The following is an 18,955-nucleotide window of genomic DNA, read 5'->3' as shown; positions in this document are numbered from 1 at the left end:
CGGCCGTCCTCCTGGGGCAGCCTCTGCACTAGCTGGGATTATAGGCGGGGCCCCAAAGCTCCCACCGGGACCCGGGCCTCTCTCAAGCTACCTACTTCTTGCTATCCTTTGGAACTGAAGCTTCGCAAGTTCGCAGCCATCCTCAAACCAGAAAACACCAGGAACTTTCAGAAAGTCTCTGAGAAAGGAGGTGTAGTGTGGCTAGCATCCAGGAGCATAGCAGAAAACCTGGGTTCCAAGGGATCTGGCTTTGCTCTCTTTGGTTTCCTCCTGCTAGGCCAGTTTTCCAAGGGCGGGAGGAGTTGCACTGGGAGTAGCCCACAGACAGGGAAGGCGCCCTGAGGTGTTTCAGCTCCCTGTCCTACTGGGTGTCCTCCTGGCCTCAAGACACCACCAAACCAACAGCTGGAAATCCCTGTTGATTCCCATGTGTTCTGTCTGTGGGGTTTGGAGCTAGTTTACCTGGCCTCCCGGACCTAGGCCCTTGTCAAGATTTAGCCAGAGGGAAGAAAGAGCTCCAAGGCCGGGACCAGAAGCTTCCCGAGATGAGATTGTTTGCATGCCGGACTAGGGATAGGGTTTCCCCCGTCCCTTGGGAGTCACAACTAGTGAGAACCTCGCCATTCTCGCCTTCGCCGTGCTTCCCCTTGGACTCCGATGCCCAAGCCACAAACAGTGTGCTGGCCAGATCCGGTCGTCTGGGGTTGGAAGGGAGGGCGGCGGTGGCTTTGTTCGAAGAAATGCTTCCATTCGGGAAGATCGGGACGGGAAGGGATCTCACACCCATTTCCATCATTTCACTGCTCTTTCCCATGGCCCTGATTCAGGAAGAACTTTCCAGCCCCCAGTGTTGGAGGGACGAGGGTTCAACGTCACTGCTCTGAATACTGCCCAAGGAATGATACGTGAAATAGGAGTGAAACCAAACAAGGACCTTGGTAGGCAGGGGACAAGGGTCACTTGTGGGGGAGGTAGGCTCTGTGGCGTTAAAAGATGAAAGAGAGGTTTCATACCGATGCCTTTCTGAGGGACGGGCTGCCACTTTACTCCACCGTCGGCACAAAGTTGGTTCTTCAATACTCAGTACCAGAGAGAGAAAATGGAGAGAGAGAGAGAGAGAGAGAGAGAGAGAGAGAGAGAGAGAGAAACAGTGAGAGAGAAAGAGAGAAATGAAGAAAAGAAGAAAAGATACTCTATGTGTGTCTATGTCTACTTGTGCAAATGTTAGAGGTGTGGTTTTTGTGAAAATCACCAGGTTGTGAAATATATTGGCCAGGGGATCCGTGAAAGCGAAGAATCTTCTGTTCAATGTTAATAATTCTTCATGCACCTGTGAAAGCTCAGTGCAGATCCGTTTTAAGTTGATTTGCTGACCAGGTCTATGACAGTATGGTCTTCCTTCTAATTTGTCCTTCGAACTTGCACTGCACTGGCTCTGAGGAATGGAAGCGCAGCCTGTGTTCCACAGGTGGTTTCTGTGCGGCTGAAACCTTGCTGTTCCGAGGTAGTCACACCACAGGTGGGTGCAGTTGAAACCCTCCGGTGAATCCTGAGTACCCCCAGGCAACGGGATGACGGACACCTAGAATCCCAGGGGCTCCGGAGGGTGAAGCAGGAGGATCATGAGTTGCAAAGCTGCCTGAGTGAGGGCAAGGTGACAGGCAAGTCAGTGAGCCCCTGCCTCTCAGAGGATGCCAAGGGCTGGGGATGTGGTTCGGTGGTGGAGTGCCCCTGAGTTCCACTCGTGGTACCCCAGAAAAAGATCATCCTGGTGACCCTCAATGATGAGCCCCCGCAGAACGGAGTGAGAGCGCTTTAGGACTGAAATTTCCCTCATGAGTAAATGTCCACCAAGGTGCAGAGGATGAGGAGAAGTCCCGTGGCGAACACCTGTGTGCCCGCAGCCTAAGGGCAGGAATTCTTCAGTTGTTGCCCTACTGGATCCCTCTATTGCCCACAAAGTGACAACCCCCCCGAAACGAAACGCTGTTGTCTCTCCCTCCCTCCCGGCAAGTCCATTTCCTGGGCCTTTGGCTCTGCCTTTCCCACACTTCTCTTCCCCATCCATTTCTTCTGTCCCTGCCCTGGGGCAGAGGTGGTCCAGAGAGCTCCCCCTGAGAGGGAAGACCACGCCCAGAACTGGCAGTTTCTGGGGGCTTCCGGAAAGTGGAGGGTGTGGGATCTCCTCTGGTGAGGGCTTGGCTGGCTTGGTCGGCCCAGGTCGCAGGAGGCCAAGTAGGCTTGGAGAGGCCAATTCTGGAAGCCCCAGTGCAGCCCCGTCCCTGAGAGACCAGAGAGGCTCAGGCTAATCTCCTTTCTCGGCCACCTATGCCTCCTCCGAGGCTCCTAGCTGACTCCCAGGCTGGCCGACTCCCCCACATCCAGCCCCTGTCAAATGCCAACAGAAGCAGAGAGACAAGTTTCTCATCCACCACATTTTATTGCAGATTGCAAACTCACACAGCGATTCGGGACAAATAGGCGAGGGGCCGGGTGGGATGGGAGGGAACCAAGGAAAGCGGAGGGGTTTTATTAGAAAAAAAGAAATGGGCACGAGTCATTTGGAACCAACGTTCATTGGCACTTGGGGCGATGGGGGATCTCCTCTGACGGGGAGTGGCGGTTCCTAGGCCAAGGAGGTCTCCAGGTCCCTGTGGGCAATCGTCCCAGGAGCTTCTCTAAGAAGGAGTAAGACAAGCTGTTCCCTGGTGTGGGTTCATGAGAGAGTTCTGGGACTGGCAGCGGTGTTTCCTCAGCTCTGCTCCAGTGGGTCGTCAGAGGCGAGACCCCGCTTTCTCGGGGGTGGCCTGGGGCGGGGGTGAAAGTTCACAGCCCCAAGAGGAAAGGCGGCCATGCCGCCTTGCTCCCCCAGCTGGAGGGAGGTGACTGTGGACAGCGTCAGGCAGGTTCCCTTTCCAAGCAACACAGCATCCCAAAGTAGGAGAGCACAACCCGAGGGCGGCCTCAAGAAGCCCTGCCCCAGCCCAGCCTCCACCCATTCTCCATCCCTGCATTCCTCACAGAGGAGCAGAAGCCCTTCGGGTCTCTGGGGGTTCACCTTGTGTGTGTGTGTGTGGGGGGGCGGCTCCCGCGGGGGAGCAGTGGGATGTGCACCTGGCACCTGGCTGGGAGCCAGTTGCAGTGGAGAGCAGTATCCAAGGAGGACAGGCTCGGGGGAATGGATGGAAAGGGGCAGCTAGGGGTGAGTCTGAGCTTTTGGTTGTGTCTCCTCCTGGGCCGGTCCCCGTGTGTCTTGAGGAAGTGGAGGGGGTTGGCTCTGGAGATCTCCTGCAGTTTTCGGTGGAGGCCTGAGTCCAAGGCGAGGCCAGAAGAGGTGCAGGAGAGCGGGTCAGACGGAGGGCAGGGGTCCGAGGGTGTCCTTGTGGGCGGAATCTTCTTGCAACTTCCAGAGCACTAGGTGCATGCAGGCGCTGGCGTCCTCCCTAGGGCTGTGTCCGCTGGCGCTGGTCTGGATGCTGCGGCCGAGGTAGCGGGCCATGAGGCTGCGCAAGGAGCACTTGTAGGGGAGGCCGCGGGGATGCGGGAAGAGCACAGCCGTGTCCACCACGGAGTGGTGGATGAGCTTCAGGGCCAGCAGGTCGCACTGGAGGCTGTGTCCGATAAGGATGGTGTGGGCGCTGAACAGGCTCAGCAGGGCAGTCTGCACGTGGGGCAGCCTGGTGGGGCAGGAGGCCAGGTGGTCCTGGGTCACCCCCGAAAACCTGGTGTTGTAGTCGACGATCTGGTTGTCGGGCTTGACGAAGGTGTCGTAGACGACCCGCATCTCGGTGTCCACCACGGTGACGCGCGTCAGCTCCAGCCCGTGTGTGGTGTAGCACATCTCGCAGTCCAGGGCGTAGACTCCTGGGTGGGCGTCCTCCCTCAAGGGTTTCTCCACAGTCCTCAGGAATCCTTGCAGGTCTTCCTTCCTGCCATCGCGGACGTGTTGCCTGGCCACCTCACAGCCCCTGGAGCCCGCAGGCGCGAAGCAGCAGGAGTAGCGGCTCTCCCAGCCAGCGGCCACGGGTTGGTGTTGGAGCCGTCCCCAGTGATAGTGACACGGTTCGGCGCTGACACAGCCGCCCGAGGAGGACACGGCGTACTGGGAGCCACAGCGGCAGCAGATCCTCAGCCCCTGCCTGGGCTTGTCCAGCGCGCCCGAGAGCAAGGCGGCCCCCGGTTTCTGCGGGTGGGGGAAGGGGTAGCCGTGCCCCTGGAGCTGCTCCTGGCTCAGCACGTAGTCCCGGAGGCGGCTGTACAGGGCTGCCCTGTGCAGACCCGGCACCACGCTGGGCACCAGACCCCTCAGCTTCCCGAGCACCTTCAGGGCCAGGCGCACGTAGATGTCCTCGCTGGGGCTGCTGTGGTAAGCCATCTGCTCCTCGCTCCACGCCCTCTCCACCGCCTCCTGGGGCCGCGAGAACTTGTGACACTCCGCCAGGAAAAGGCTGAAGTAGCCTTGGCGCAGGGCCGTGGAAATCCGTCCCTCGGATGCTTTGTTCACACTGGCTCTCCTGAATTTCCCCAATGATGTCCCACGACCTCTCCGCCTGGAGGCCACGGTGGTGAGCTTGCTTTCCGCTCCTGAGAGCAGGCACATCTGTGGCCCACTGCTGAGCTGCGCACCGTTATCAGACTGGACGCTGCTGCTGCTCCTACAGGTCCTCTTGGTACTGGCCTCGGCGAAGCCTGGGTTGTCTACCGGGAAGTTCCTCCTCCTCTTTTCCACGGGGGGCAAGAAGACGACGACTGGCCAAGAGGTGGACTTCTCGCTGGGTGGCTGGTCAGGCAGCAGCCAGCAGCACTCTTTCCTCTGGGCAGGCCTGGCGCCAGGGTCACACACCTCCTGATTGGGCTTGGGCCAGCCCGGGGGCAGAGCTGGGCCCCTCCTCGGCTGGTCCGTCTTGATGACAAGAAATCCTGGAGCCTTGGCGCAGGTGTGGGCTTCCCTGGGCACGACAAGGGGCCAGCATCCATGCTGGCTGGGCAAAGCTGCCTCCCTAGCCGCCCTCTGAGCCTCTGGGCACCCGGCTGAGAAGGAGTCCTGGGCGCTAGGCTTCCCGATCATGGTGTCTCCAAGTCCTGCAGCTCTCTCCAGTGGGGCTGCTCTCCTCGCCTGGTTCCTAGCAATGAAGGCCGGGCCCTGCCCCTCAGCCCTCTTATAGCCCAGGGTGGGCGGGCCTTCCTGTCTGGTGTGCACCTAATTCCATTGCCTTGGAGCCAAACCACAGCAGCCTGAGGCCCCGCCTTTCACCTGTAGGAAAAGGGAGGGGCCTGAGTCCGAGAAGACCTCCTGCTTTCCAAGCTCAGAGCCAGGTTCTCTACCCTGAGCTTTTCCCAGAGAACTCGCTACATACAATCGCCCCCCCCCCGCCCCCCCACCCACACACACCCCGACCCACCCACCCCCAAACCCACCCCCACCCCCGCAGATTCTATAGCCTCCCAACCCTCATTGTCTCAGGACGACCCAGGAAGAAAGTCCAGCTGGGAGAGTTGGAGTGCCCAAGAGAGCGCAAAGCACCAGGAGCCATGTGTCCCTAGAGTCTGCCATCCCTGGGGGCCTCTGTTTGCCTGAGCTCAGGCTTCTCTTCTCTCGTCTTCTCTGGGAGCCCTCGCTGGCCTGTGGACAACCTGAGGACACGATGTGGGCGGGATGCACTTTTCCCATGAACAGGGCCCTGTGGCATACACCTAGAATCCCTCAGCCCTGGAGCACAGGGACACACCTGCTGCAGACAGGTGGGCTGGGAAGACCAGGACCCGAGCCCCTCCCAATCCCGACTGACACCCCTCCTCCTCCCTTCCCGACTTGACCTAAGGACCCAAATCCAGACTCTTCCTTCCCTTATATTTGTGTCTTAGGACTGGGACCCGTGTCTTCTCCCATGGATAATATCGCTTTCTATCTTCGGCTCTGTTGCTCTGTTTGGCTTGGGGGGTGGGGGATTGGATTTGGGTGGGGTGGTTGGATGAGGGGGATGGACGTCATTCCCACTCGACCGCTGAGCCACGTCCCCAGTCCTGTCCTGTCCTTTCTTGACATCCAGGGTCTCCATGAGTTGCTCGGAGCCGGCCGTCCTCCTGGGGCAGCCTCTGCACTAGCTGGGATTATAGGCGGGGCCCCAAAGCTCCCACCGGGACCCGGGCCTCTCTCAAGCTACCTACTTCTTGCTATCCTTTGGAACTGAAGCTTCGCAAGTTCGCAGCCATCCTCAAACCAGAAAACACCAGGAACTTTCAGAAAGTCTCTGAGAAAGGAGGTGTAGTGTGGCTAGCATCCAGGAGCATAGCAGAAAACCTGGGTTCCAAGGGATCTGGCTTTGCTCTCTTTGGTTTCCTCCTGCTAGGCCAGTTTTCCAAGGGCGGGAGGAGTTGCACTGGGAGTAGCCCACAGACAGGGAAGGCGCCCTGAGGTGTTTCAGCTCCCTGTCCTACTGGGTGTCCTCCTGGCCTCAAGACACCACCAAACCAACAGCTGGAAATCCCTGTTGATTCCCATGTGTTCTGTCTGTGGGGTTTGGAGCTAGTTTACCTGGCCTCCCGGACCTAGGCCCTTGTCAAGATTTAGCCAGAGGGAAGAAAGAGCTCCAAGGCCGGGACCAGAAGCTTCCCGAGATGAGATTGTTTGCATGCCGGACTAGGGATAGGGTTTCCCCCGTCCCTTGGGAGTCACAACTAGTGAGAACCTCGCCATTCTCGCCTTCGCCGTGCTTCCCCTTGGACTCCGATGCCCAAGCCACAAACAGTGTGCTGGCCAGATCCGGTCGTCTGGGGTTGGAAGGGAGGGCGGCGGTGGCTTTGTTCGAAGAAATGCTTCCATTCGGGAAGATCGGGACGGGAAGGGATCTCACACCCATTTCCATCATTTCACTGCTCTTTCCCATGGCCCTGATTCAGGAAGAACTTTCCAGCCCCCAGTGTTGGAGGGACGAGGGTTCAACGTCACTGCTCTGAATACTGCCCAAGGAATGATACGTGAAATAGGAGTGAAACCAAACAAGGACCTTGGTAGGCAGGGGACAAGGGTCACTTGTGGGGGAGGTAGGCTCTGTGGCGTTAAAAGATGAAAGAGAGGTTTCATACCGATGCCTTTCTGAGGGACGGGCTGCCACTTTACTCCACCGTCGGCACAAAGTTGGTTCTTCAATACTCAGTACCAGAGAGAGAAAATGGAGAGAGAGAGAGAGAGAGAGAGAGAGAGAGAGAGAGAGAGAGAGAGAGAGAGAAACAGTGAGAGAGAAAGAGAGAAATGAAGAAAAGAAGAAAAGATACTCTATGTGTGTCTATGTCTACTTGTGCAAATGTTAGAGGTGTGGTTTTTGTGAAAATCACCAGGTTGTGAAATATATTGGCCAGGGGATCCGTGAAAGCGAAGAATCTTCTGTTCAATGTTAATAATTCTTCATGCACCTGTGAAAGCTCAGTGCAGATCCGTTTTAAGTTGATTTGCTGACCAGGTCTATGACAGTATGGTCTTCCTTCTAATTTGTCCTTCGAACTTGCACTGCACTGGCTCTGAGGAATGGAAGCGCAGCCTGTGTTCCACAGGTGGTTTCTGTGCGGCTGAAACCTTGCTGTTCCGAGGTAGTCACACCACAGGTGGGTGCAGTTGAAACCCTCCGGTGAATCCTGAGTACCCCCAGGCAACGGGATGACGGACACCTAGAATCCCAGGGGCTCCGGAGGGTGAAGCAGGAGGATCATGAGTTGCAAAGCTGCCTGAGTGAGGGCAAGGTGACAGGCAAGTCAGTGAGCCCCTGCCTCTCAGAGGATGCCAAGGGCTGGGGATGTGGTTCGGTGGTGGAGTGCCCCTGAGTTCCACTCGTGGTACCCCAGAAAAAGATCATCCTGGTGACCCTCAATGATGAGCCCCCGCAGAACGGAGTGAGAGCGCTTTAGGACTGAAATTTCCCTCATGAGTAAATGTCCACCAAGGTGCAGAGGATGAGGAGAAGTCCCGTGGCGAACACCTGTGTGCCCGCAGCCTAAGGGCAGGAATTCTTCAGTTGTTGCCCTACTGGATCCCTCTATTGCCCACAAAGTGACAACCCCCCCGAAACGAAACGCTGTTGTCTCTCCCTCCCTCCCGGCAAGTCCATTTCCTGGGCCTTTGGCTCTGCCTTTCCCACACTTCTCTTCCCCATCCATTTCTTCTGTCCCTGCCCTGGGGCAGAGGTGGTCCAGAGAGCTCCCCCTGAGAGGGAAGACCACGCCCAGAACTGGCAGTTTCTGGGGGCTTCCGGAAAGTGGAGGGTGTGGGATCTCCTCTGGTGAGGGCTTGGCTGGCTTGGTCGGCCCAGGTCGCAGGAGGCCAAGTAGGCTTGGAGAGGCCAATTCTGGAAGCCCCAGTGCAGCCCCGTCCCTGAGAGACCAGAGAGGCTCAGGCTAATCTCCTTTCTCGGCCACCTATGCCTCCTCCGAGGCTCCTAGCTGACTCCCAGGCTGGCCGACTCCCCCACATCCAGCCCCTGTCAAATGCCAACAGAAGCAGAGAGACAAGTTTCTCATCCACCACATTTTATTGCAGATTGCAAACTCACACAGCGATTCGGGACAAATAGGCGAGGGGCCGGGTGGGATGGGAGGGAACCAAGGAAAGCGGAGGGGTTTTATTAGAAAAAAAGAAATGGGCACGAGTCATTTGGAACCAACGTTCATTGGCACTTGGGGCGATGGGGGATCTCCTCTGACGGGGAGTGGCGGTTCCTAGGCCAAGGAGGTCTCCAGGTCCCTGTGGGCAATCGTCCCAGGAGCTTCTCTAAGAAGGAGTAAGACAAGCTGTTCCCTGGTGTGGGTTCATGAGAGAGTTCTGGGACTGGCAGCGGTGTTTCCTCAGCTCTGCTCCAGTGGGTCGTCAGAGGCGAGACCCCGCTCTCTCGGGGGTGGCCTGGGGCGGGGGTGAAAGTTCACAGCCCCAAGAGGAAAGGCGGCCATGCCGCCTTGCTCCCCCAGCTGGAGGGAGGTAACTGTGGACAGCGTCAGGCAGGTTCCCTTTCCAAGCAACACAGCATCCCAAGGTACGAAAGCACAACCCGAGGGCGGCCTCAAGAAGCCCTGCCCCAGCCCAGCCTCCACCCATTCTCCATCCCTGCATTCCGCACAGAGGAGCAGAAGCCCTTCGGGTCTCTGGGGGTTCACCCAGTGTGTGTGTGTGTGGCGGGGGAGCAGTGGGATGTGCACCTGGCACCTGGCTGGGAGCCAGTTGCAGTGGAGAGCAGTATCCAAGGAGGACAGGCTCGGGGGAATGGATGGAAAGGGGCAGCTAGGGGTGAGTCTGAGCTTTTGGTTGTGTCTCCTCCTGGGCCGGTCCCCGTGTGTCTTGAGGAAGTGGAGGGGGTTGGCTCTGGAGATCTCCTGCAGTTTTCGGTGGAGGCCTGAGTCCAAGGCGAGGCCAGAAGAGGTGCAGGAGAGCGGGTCAGACGGAGGGCAGGGGTCCGAGGGTGTCCTTGTGGGCGGAATCTTCTTGCAACTTCCAGAGCACTAGGTGCATGCAGGCGCTGGCGTCCTCCCTAGGGCTGTGTCCGCTGGCGCTGGTCTGGATGCTGCGGCCGAGGTAGCGGGCCATGAGGCTGCGCAAGGAGCACTTGTAGGGGAGGCCGCGGGGATGCGGGAAGAGCACAGCCGTGTCCACCACGGAGTGGTGGATGAGCTTCAGGGCCAGCAGGTCGCACTGGAGGCTGTGTCCGATAAGGATGGTGTGGGCGCTGAACAGGCTCAGCAGGGCAGTCTGCACGTGGGGCAGCCTGGTGGGGCAGGAGGCCAGGTGGTCCTGGGTCACCCCCGAAAACCTGGTGTTGTAGTCGACGATCTGGTTGTCGGGCTTGACGAAGGTGTCGTAGACGACCCGCATCTCGGTGTCCACCACGGTGACGCGCGTCAGCTCCAGCCCGTGTGTGGTGTAGCACATCTCGCAGTCCAGGGCGTAGACTCCTGGGTGGGCGTCCTCCCTCAAGGGTTTCTCCACAGTCCTCAGGAATCCTTGCAGGTCTTCCTTCCTGCCATCGCGGACGTGTTGCCTGGCCACCTCACAGCCCCTGGAGCCCGCAGGCGCGAAGCAGCAGGAGTAGCGGCTCTCCCAGCCAGCGGCCACGGGTTGGTGTTGGAGCCGTCCCCAGTGATAGTGACACGGGTCGGCGCTGACACAGCCGCCCGAGGAGGACACGGCGTACTGGGAGCCACAGCGGCAGCAGATCCTCAGCCCCTGCCTGGGCTTGTCCAGCGCGCCCGAGAGCAAGGCGGCCCCCGGTTTCTGCGGGTGGGGGAAGGGGTAGCCGTGCCCCTGGAGCTGCTCCTGGCTCAGCACGTAGTCCCGGAGGCGGCTGTACAGGGCTGCCCTGTGCAGACCCGGCACCACGCTGGGCACCAGACCCCTCAGCTTCCCGAGCACCTTCAGGGCCAGGCGCACGTAGATGTCCTCGCTGGGGCTGCTGTGGTAAGCCATCTGCTCCTCGCTCCACGCCCTCTCCACCGCCTCCTGGGGCCGCGAGAACTTGTGACACTCCGCCAGGAAAAGGCTGAAGTAGCCTTGGCGCAGGGCCGTGGAAATCCGTCCCTCGGATGCTTTGTTCACACTGGCTCTCCTGAATTTCCCCAATGATGTCCCACGACCTCTCCGCCTGGAGGCCACGGTGGTGAGCTTGCTTTCCGCTCCTGAGAGCAGGCACATCTGTGGCCCACTGCTGAGCTGCGCACCGTTATCAGACTGGACGCTGCTGCTGCTCCTACAGGTCCTCTTGGTACTGGCCTCGGCGAAGCCTGGGTTGTCTACCGGGAAGTTCCTCCTCCTCTTTTCCACGGGGGGCAAGAAGACGACGACTGGCCAAGAGGTGGACTTCTCGCTGGGTGGCTGGTCAGGCAGCAGCCAGCAGCACTCTTTCCTCTGGGCAGGCCTGGCGCCAGGGTCACACACCTCCTGATTGGGCTTGGGCCAGCCCGGGGGCAGAGCTGGGCCCCTCCTCGGCTGGTCCGTCTTGATGACAAGAAATCCTGGAGCCTTGGCGCAGGTGTGGGCTTCCCTGGGCACGACAAGGGGCCAGCATCCATGCTGGCTGGGCAAAGCTGCCTCCCTAGCCGCCCTCTGAGCCTCTGGGCACCCGGCTGAGAAGGAGTCCTGGGCGCTAGGCTTCCCGATCATGGTGTCTCCAAGTCCTGCAGCTCTCTCCAGTGGGGCTGCTCTCCTCGCCTGGTTCCTAGCAATGAAGGCCGGGCCCTGCCCCTCAGCCCTCTTATAGCCCAGGGTGGGCGGGCCTTCCTGTCTGGTGTGCACCTAATTCCATTGCCTTGGAGCCAAACCACAGCAGCCTGAGGCCCCGCCTTTCACCTGTAGGAAAAGGGAGGGGCCTGAGTCCGAGAAGACCTCCTGCTTTCCAAGCTCAGAGCCAGGTTCTCTACCCTGAGCTTTTCCCAGAGAACTCGCTACATACAATCGCCCCCCCCCCGCCCCCCCACCCACACACACCCCGACCCACCCACCCCCAAACCCACCCCCACCCCCGCAGATTCTATAGCCTCCCAACCCTCATTGTCTCAGGACGACCCAGGAAGAAAGTCCAGCTGGGAGAGTTGGAGTGCCCAAGAGAGCGCAAAGCACCAGGAGCCATGTGTCCCTAGAGTCTGCCATCCCTGGGGGCCTCTGTTTGCCTGAGCTCAGGCTTCTCTTCTCTCGTCTTCTCTGGGAGCCCTCGCTGGCCTGTGGACAACCTGAGGACACGATGTGGGCGGGATGCACTTTTCCCATGAACAGGGCCCTGTGGCATACACCTAGAATCCCTCAGCCCTGGAGCACAGGGACACACCTGCTGCAGACAGGTGGGCTGGGAAGACCAGGACCCGAGCCCCTCCCAATCCCGACTGACACCCCTCCTCCTCCCTTCCCGACTTGACCTAAGGACCCAAATCCAGACTCTTCCTTCCCTTATATTTGTGTCTTAGGACTGGGACCCGTGTCTTCTCCCATGGATAATATCGCTTTCTATCTTCGGCTCTGTTGCTCTGTTTGGCTTGGGGGGTGGGGGATTGGATTTGGGTGGGGTGGTTGGATGAGGGGGATGGACGTCATTCCCACTCGACCGCTGAGCCACGTCCCCAGTCCTGTCCTGTCCTTTCTTGACATCCAGGGTCTCCATGAGTTGCTCGGAGCCGGCCGTCCTCCTGGGGCAGCCTCTGCACTAGCTGGGATTATAGGCGGGGCCCCAAAGCTCCCACCGGGACCCGGGCCTCTCTCAAGCTACCTACTTCTTGCTATCCTTTGGAACTGAAGCTTCGCAAGTTCGCAGCCATCCTCAAACCAGAAAACACCAGGAACTTTCAGAAAGTCTCTGAGAAAGGAGGTGTAGTGTGGCTAGCATCCAGGAGCATAGCAGAAAACCTGGGTTCCAAGGGATCTGGCTTTGCTCTCTTTGGTTTCCTCCTGCTAGGCCAGTTTTCCAAGGGCGGGAGGAGTTGCACTGGGAGTAGCCCACAGACAGGGAAGGCGCCCTGAGGTGTTTCAGCTCCCTGTCCTACTGGGTGTCCTCCTGGCCTCAAGACACCACCAAACCAACAGCTGGAAATCCCTGTTGATTCCCATGTGTTCTGTCTGTGGGGTTTGGAGCTAGTTTACCTGGCCTCCCGGACCTAGGCCCTTGTCAAGATTTAGCCAGAGGGAAGAAAGAGCTCCAAGGCCGGGACCAGAAGCTTCCCGAGATGAGATTGTTTGCATGCCGGACTAGGGATAGGGTTTCCCCCGTCCCTTGGGAGTCACAACTAGTGAGAACCTCGCCATTCTCGCCTTCGCCGTGCTTCCCCTTGGACTCCGATGCCCAAGCCACAAACAGTGTGCTGGCCAGATCCGGTCGTCTGGGGTTGGAAGGGAGGGCGGCGGTGGCTTTGTTCGAAGAAATGCTTCCATTCGGGAAGATCGGGACGGGAAGGGATCTCACACCCATTTCCATCATTTCACTGCTCTTTCCCATGGCCCTGATTCAGGAAGAACTTTCCAGCCCCCAGTGTTGGAGGGACGAGGGTTCAACGTCACTGCTCTGAATACTGCCCAAGGAATGATACGTGAAATAGGAGTGAAACCAAACAAGGACCTTGGTAGGCAGGGGACAAGGGTCACTTGTGGGGGAGGTAGGCTCTGTGGCGTTAAAAGATGAAAGAGAGGTTTCATACCGATGCCTTTCTGAGGGACGGGCTGCCACTTTACTCCACCGTCGGCACAAAGTTGGTTCTTCAATACTCAGTACCAGAGAGAGAAAATGGAGAGAGAGAGAGAGAGAGAGAGAGAGAGAGAGAGAGAGAGAGAGAAACAGTGAGAGAGAAAGAGAGAAATGAAGAAAAGAAGAAAAGATACTCTATGTGTGTCTATGTCTACTTGTGCAAATGTTAGAGGTGTGGTTTTTGTGAAAATCACCAGGTTGTGAAATATATTGGCCAGGGGATCCGTGAAAGCGAAGAATCTTCTGTTCAATGTTAATAATTCTTCATGCACCTGTGAAAGCTCAGTGCAGATCCGTTTTAAGTTGATTTGCTGACCAGGTCTATGACAGTATGGTCTTCCTTCTAATTTGTCCTTCGAACTTGCACTGCACTGGCTCTGAGGAATGGAAGCGCAGCCTGTGTTCCACAGGTGGTTTCTGTGCGGCTGAAACCTTGCTGTTCCGAGGTAGTCACACCACAGGTGGGTGCAGTTGAAACCCTCCGGTGAATCCTGAGTACCCCCAGGCAACGGGATGACGGACACCTAGAATCCCAGGGGCTCCGGAGGGTGAAGCAGGAGGATCATGAGTTGCAAAGCTGCCTGAGTGAGGGCAAGGTGACAGGCAAGTCAGTGAGCCCCTGCCTCTCAGAGGATGCCAAGGGCTGGGGATGTGGTTCGGTGGTGGAGTGCCCCTGAGTTCCACTCGTGGTACCCCAGAAAAAGATCATCCTGGTGACCCTCAATGATGAGCCCCCGCAGAACGGAGTGAGAGCGCTTTAGGACTGAAATTTCCCTCATGAGTAAATGTCCACCAAGGTGCAGAGGATGAGGAGAAGTCCCGTGGCGAACACCTGTGTGCCCGCAGCCTAAGGGCAGGAATTCTTCAGTTGTTGCCCTACTGGATCCCTCTATTGCCCACAAAGTGACAACCCCCCCGAAACGAAACGCTGTTGTCTCTCCCTCCCTCCCGGCAAGTCCATTTCCTGGGCCTTTGGCTCTGCCTTTCCCACACTTCTCTTCCCCATCCATTTCTTCTGTCCCTGCCCTGGGGCAGAGGTGGTCCAGAGAGCTCCCCCTGAGAGGGAAGACCACGCCCAGAACTGGCAGTTTCTGGGGGCTTCCGGAAAGTGGAGGGTGTGGGATCTCCTCTGGTGAGGGCTTGGCTGGCTTGGTCGGCCCAGGTCGCAGGAGGCCAAGTAGGCTTGGAGAGGCCAATTCTGGAAGCCCCAGTGCAGCCCCGTCCCTGAGAGACCAGAGAGGCTCAGGCTAATCTCCTTTCTCGGCCACCTATGCCTCCTCCGAGGCTCCTAGCTGACTCCCAGGCTGGCCGACTCCCCCACATCCAGCCCCTGTCAAATGCCAACAGAAGCAGAGAGACAAGTTTCTCATCCACCACATTTTATTGCAGATTGCAAACTCACACAGCGATTCGGGACAAATAGGCGAGGGGCCGGGTGGGATGGGAGGGAACCAAGGAAAGCGGAGGGGTTTTATTAGAAAAAAAGAAATGGGCACGAGTCATTTGGAACCAACGTTCATTGGCACTTGGGGCGATGGGGGATCTCCTCTGACGGGGAGTGGCGGTTCCTAGGCCAAGGAGGTCTCCAGGTCCCTGTGGGCAATCGTCCCAGGAGCTTCTCTAAGAAGGAGTAAGACAAGCTGTTCCCTGGTGTGGGTTCATGAGAGAGTTCTGGGACTGGCAGCGGTGTTTCCTCAGCTCTGCTCCAGTGGGTCGTCAGAGGCGAGACCCCGCTTTCTCGGGGGTGGCCTGGGGCGGGGGTGAAAGTTCACAGCCCCAAGAGGAAAGGCGGCCATGCCGCCTTGCTCCCCCAGCTGGAGGGAGGTGACTGTGGACAGCGTCAGGCAGGTTCCCTTTCCAAGCAACACAGCATCCCAAAGTAGGAGAGCACAACCCGAGGGCGGCCTCAAGAAGCCCTGCCCCAGCCCAGCCTCCACCCATTCTCCATCCCTGCATTCCTCACAGAGGAGCAGAAGCCCTTCGGGTCTCTGGGGGTTCACCTTGTGTGTGTGTGTGTGGGGGGGCGGCTCCCGCGGGGGAGCAGTGGGATGTGCACCTGGCACCTGGCTGGGAGCCAGTTGCAGTGGAGAGCAGTATCCAAGGAGGACAGGCTCGGGGGAATGGATGGAAAGGGGCAGCTAGGGGTGAGTCTGAGCTTTTGGTTGTGTCTCCTCCTGGGCCGGTCCCCGTGTGTCTTGAGGAAGTGGAGGGGGTTGGCTCTGGAGATCTCCTGCAGTTTTCGGTGGAGGCCTGAGTCCAAGGCGAGGCCAGAAGAGGTGCAGGAGAGCGGGTCAGACGGAGGGCAGGGGTCCGAGGGTGTCCTTGTGGGCGGAATCTTCTTGCAACTTCCAGAGCACTAGGTGCATGCAGGCGCTGGCGTCCTCCCTAGGGCTGTGTCCGCTGGCGCTGGTCTGGATGCTGCGGCCGAGGTAGCGGGCCATGAGGCTGCGCAAGGAGCACTTGTAGGGGAGGCCGCGGGGATGCGGGAAGAGCACAGCCGTGTCCACCACGGAGTGGTGGATGAGCTTCAGGGCCAGCAGGTCGCACTGGAGGCTGTGTCCGATAAGGATGGTGTGGGCGCTGAACAGGCTCAGCAGGGCAGTCTGCACGTGGGGCAGCCTGGTGGGGCAGGAGGCCAGGTGGTCCTGGGTCACCCCCGAAAACCTGGTGTTGTAGTCGACGATCTGGTTGTCGGGCTTGACGAAGGTGTCGTAGACGACCCGCATCTCGGTGTCCACCACGGTGACGCGCGTCAGCTCCAGCCCGTGTGTGGTGTAGCACATCTCGCAGTCCAGGGCGTAGACTCCTGGGTGGGCGTCCTCCCTCAAGGGTTTCTCCACAGTCCTCAGGAATCCTTGCAGGTCTTCCTTCCTGCCATCGCGGACGTGTTGCCTGGCCACCTCACAGCCCCTGGAGCCCGCAGGCGCGAAGCAGCAGGAGTAGCGGCTCTCCCAGCCAGCGGCCACGGGTTGGTGTTGGAGCCGTCCCCAGTGATAGTGACACGGGTCGGCGCTGACACAGCCGCCCGAGGAGGACACGGCGTACTGGGAGCCACAGCGGCAGCAGATCCTCAGCCCCTGCCTGGGCTTGTCCAGCGCGCCCGAGAGCAAGGCGGCCCCCGGTTTCTGCGGGTGGGGGAAGGGGTAGCCGTGCCCCTGGAGCTGCTCCTGGCTCAGCACGTAGTCCCGGAGGCGGCTGTACAGGGCTGCCCTGTGCAGACCCGGCACCACGCTGGGCACCAGACCCCTCAGCTTCCCGAGCACCTTCAGGGCCAGGCGCACGTAGATGTCCTCGCTGGGGCTGCTGTGGTAAGCCATCTGCTCCTCGCTCCACGCCCTCTCCACCGCCTCCTGGGGCCGCGAGAACTTGTGACACTCCGCCAGGAAAAGGCTGAAGTAGCCTTGGCGCAGGGCCGTGGAAATCCGTCCCTCGGATGCTTTGTTCACACTGGCTCTCCTGAATTTCCCCAATGATGTCCCACGACCTCTCCGCCTGGAGGCCACGGTGGTGAGCTTGCTTTCCGCTCCTGAGAGCAGGCACATCTGTGGCCCACTGCTGAGCTGCGCACCGTTATCAGACTGGACGCTGCTGCTGCTCCTACAGGTCCTCTTGGTACTGGCCTCGGCGAAGCCTGGGTTGTCTACCGGGAAGTTCCTCCTCCTCTTTTCCACGGGGGGCAAGAAGACGACGACTGGCCAAGAGGTGGACTTCTCGCTGGGTGGCTGGTCAGGCAGCAGCCAGCAGCACTCTTTCCTCTGGGCAGGCCTGGCGCCAGGGTCACACACCTCCTGATTGGGCTTGGGCCAGCCCGGGGGCAGAGCTGGGCCCCTCCTCGGCTGGTCCGTCTTGATGACAAGAAATCCTGGAGCCTTGGCGCAGGTGTGGGCTTCCCTGGGCACGACAAGGGGCCAGCATCCATGCTGGCTGGGCAAAGCTGCCTCCCTAGCCGCCCTCTGAGCCTCTGGGCACCCGGCTGAGAAGGAGTCCTGGGCGCTAGGCTTCCCGATCATGGTGTCTCCAAGTCCTGCAGCTCTCTCCAGTGGGGCTGCTCTCCTCGCCTGGTTCCTAGCAATGAAGGCCGGGCCCTGCCCCTCAGCCCTCTTATAGCCCAGGGTGGGCGGGCCTTCCTGTCTGGTGTGCACCTAATTCCATTGCCTTGGAGCCAAACCACAGCAGCCTGAGGCCCCGCCTTTCACCTGTAGGAAAAGGGAGGGGCCTGAGTCCGAGAAGACCTCCTGCTTTCCAAGCTCAGAGCCAGGTTCTCTACCCTGAGCTTTTCCCAGAGAACTCGCTACATACAATCGCCCCCCCCCCGCCCCCCCACCCACACACACCCCGACCCACCCACCCCCAAACCCACCCCCACCCCCGCAGATTCTATAGCCTCCCAACCCTCATTGTCTCAGGACGACCCAGGAAGAAAGTCCAGCTGGGAGAGTTGGAGTGCCCAAGAGAGCGCAAAGCACCAGGAGCCATGTGTCCCTAGAGTCTGCCATCCCTGGGGGCCTCTGTTTGCCTGAGCTCAGGCTTCTCTTCTCTCGTCTTCTCTGGGAGCCCTCGCTGGCCTGTGGACAACCTGAGGACACGATGTGGGCGGGATGCACTTTTCCCATGAACAGGGCCCTGTGGCATACACCTAGAATCCCTCAGCCCTGGAGCACAGGGACACACCTGCTGCAGACAGGTGGGCTGGGAAGACCAGGACCCGAGCCCCTCCCAATCCCGACTGACACCCCTCCTCCTCCCTTCCCGACTTGACCTAAGGACCCAAATCCAGACTCTTCCTTCCCTTATATTTGTGTCTTAGGACTGGGACCCGTGTCTTCTCCCATGGATAATATCGCTTTCTATCTTCGGCTCTGTTGCTCTGTTTGGCTTGGGGGGTGGGGGATTGGATTTGGGTGGGGTGGTTGGATGAGGGGGATGGACGTCATTCCCACTCGACCGCTGAGCCACGTCCCCAGTCCTGTCCTGTCCTTTCTTGACATCCAGGGTCTCCATGAGTTGCTCGGAGCCGGCCGTCCTCCTGGGGCAGCCTCTGCACTAGCTGGGATTATAGGCGGGGCCCCAAAGCTCCCACCGGGACCCGGGCCTCTCTCAAGCTACCTACTTCTTGCTATCCTTTGGAACTGAAGCTTCGCAAGTTCGCAGCCATCCTCAAACCAGAAAACACCAGGAACTTTCAGAAAGTCTCTGAGAAAGGAGGTGTAGTGTGGCTAGCATCCAGGAGCATAGCAGAAAACCTGGGTTCCAAGGGATCTGGCTTTGCTCTCTTTGGTTTCCTCCTGCTAGGCCAGTTTTCCAAGGGCGGGAGGAGTTGCACTGGGAGTAGCCCACAGACAGGGAAGGCGCCCTGAGGTGTTTCAGCTCCCTGTCCTACTGGGTGTCCTCCTGGCCTCAAGACACCACCAAACCAACAGCTGGAAATCCCTGTTGATTCCCATGTGTTCTGTCTGTGGGGTTTGGAGCTAGTTTACCTGGCCTCCCGGACCTAGGCCCTTGTCAAGATTTAGCCAGAGGGAAGAAAGAGCTCCAAGGCCGGGACCAGAAGCTTCCCGAGATGAGATTGTTTGCATGCCGGACTAGGGATAGGGTTTCCCCCGTCCCTTGGGAGTCACAACTAGTGAGAACCTCGCCATTCTCGCCTTCGCCGTGCTTCCCCTTGGACTCCGATGCCCAAGCCACAAACAGTGTGCTGGCCAGATCCGGTCGTCTGGGGTTGGAAGGGAGGGCGGCGGTGGCTTTGTTCGAAG

At 59.2% G+C, this 18,955-nt stretch overlaps 3 protein-coding genes across 3 annotated transcripts; all 3 read right to left on the bottom strand.

Annotated features, from left to right (window-relative positions):
- Window positions 1-3,349: 3,349 nt before the first annotated feature.
- On the bottom strand, window positions 3,350-5,068 carry LOC308642418 (exonuclease GOR-like; the record flags this gene model as incomplete). The annotated part of the gene is made up of 1 exon (XM_081281319.1): window positions 3,350-5,068. The coding sequence occupies one exon, from the start codon at window positions 5,066-5,068 to the stop codon at window positions 3,350-3,352; it is 1,719 nt and encodes a 572-aa protein (XP_081137445.1).
- Window positions 5,069-9,418: 4,350 nt separating this feature from the next.
- Window positions 9,419-11,137, bottom strand: LOC308641604 (exonuclease GOR-like; the record flags this gene model as incomplete). The annotated part of the gene is made up of 1 exon (XM_081280268.1): window positions 9,419-11,137. One exon carries the CDS (start codon window positions 11,135-11,137, stop codon window positions 9,419-9,421), a length of 1,719 nt encoding a protein of 572 aa, XP_081136394.1.
- A 4,356-nt stretch (window positions 11,138-15,493) lies between these two features.
- On the bottom strand, window positions 15,494-17,212 carry LOC308640977 (exonuclease GOR-like; the record flags this gene model as incomplete). The annotated part of the gene is made up of 1 exon (XM_081279035.1): window positions 15,494-17,212. One exon carries the CDS (start codon window positions 17,210-17,212, stop codon window positions 15,494-15,496), a length of 1,719 nt encoding a protein of 572 aa, XP_081135161.1.
- Window positions 17,213-18,955: the final 1,743 nt, after the last annotated feature.

The sequence above is a fragment of the Spermophilus citellus genome (genome assembly GCF_964194105.1).
Source record: "Spermophilus citellus genome assembly, chromosome: 1".
Taxonomy (NCBI): domain Eukaryota; kingdom Metazoa; phylum Chordata; class Mammalia; order Rodentia; family Sciuridae; genus Spermophilus; species Spermophilus citellus.
This window is presented reverse-complemented; position numbering and strand designations above follow the sequence as displayed.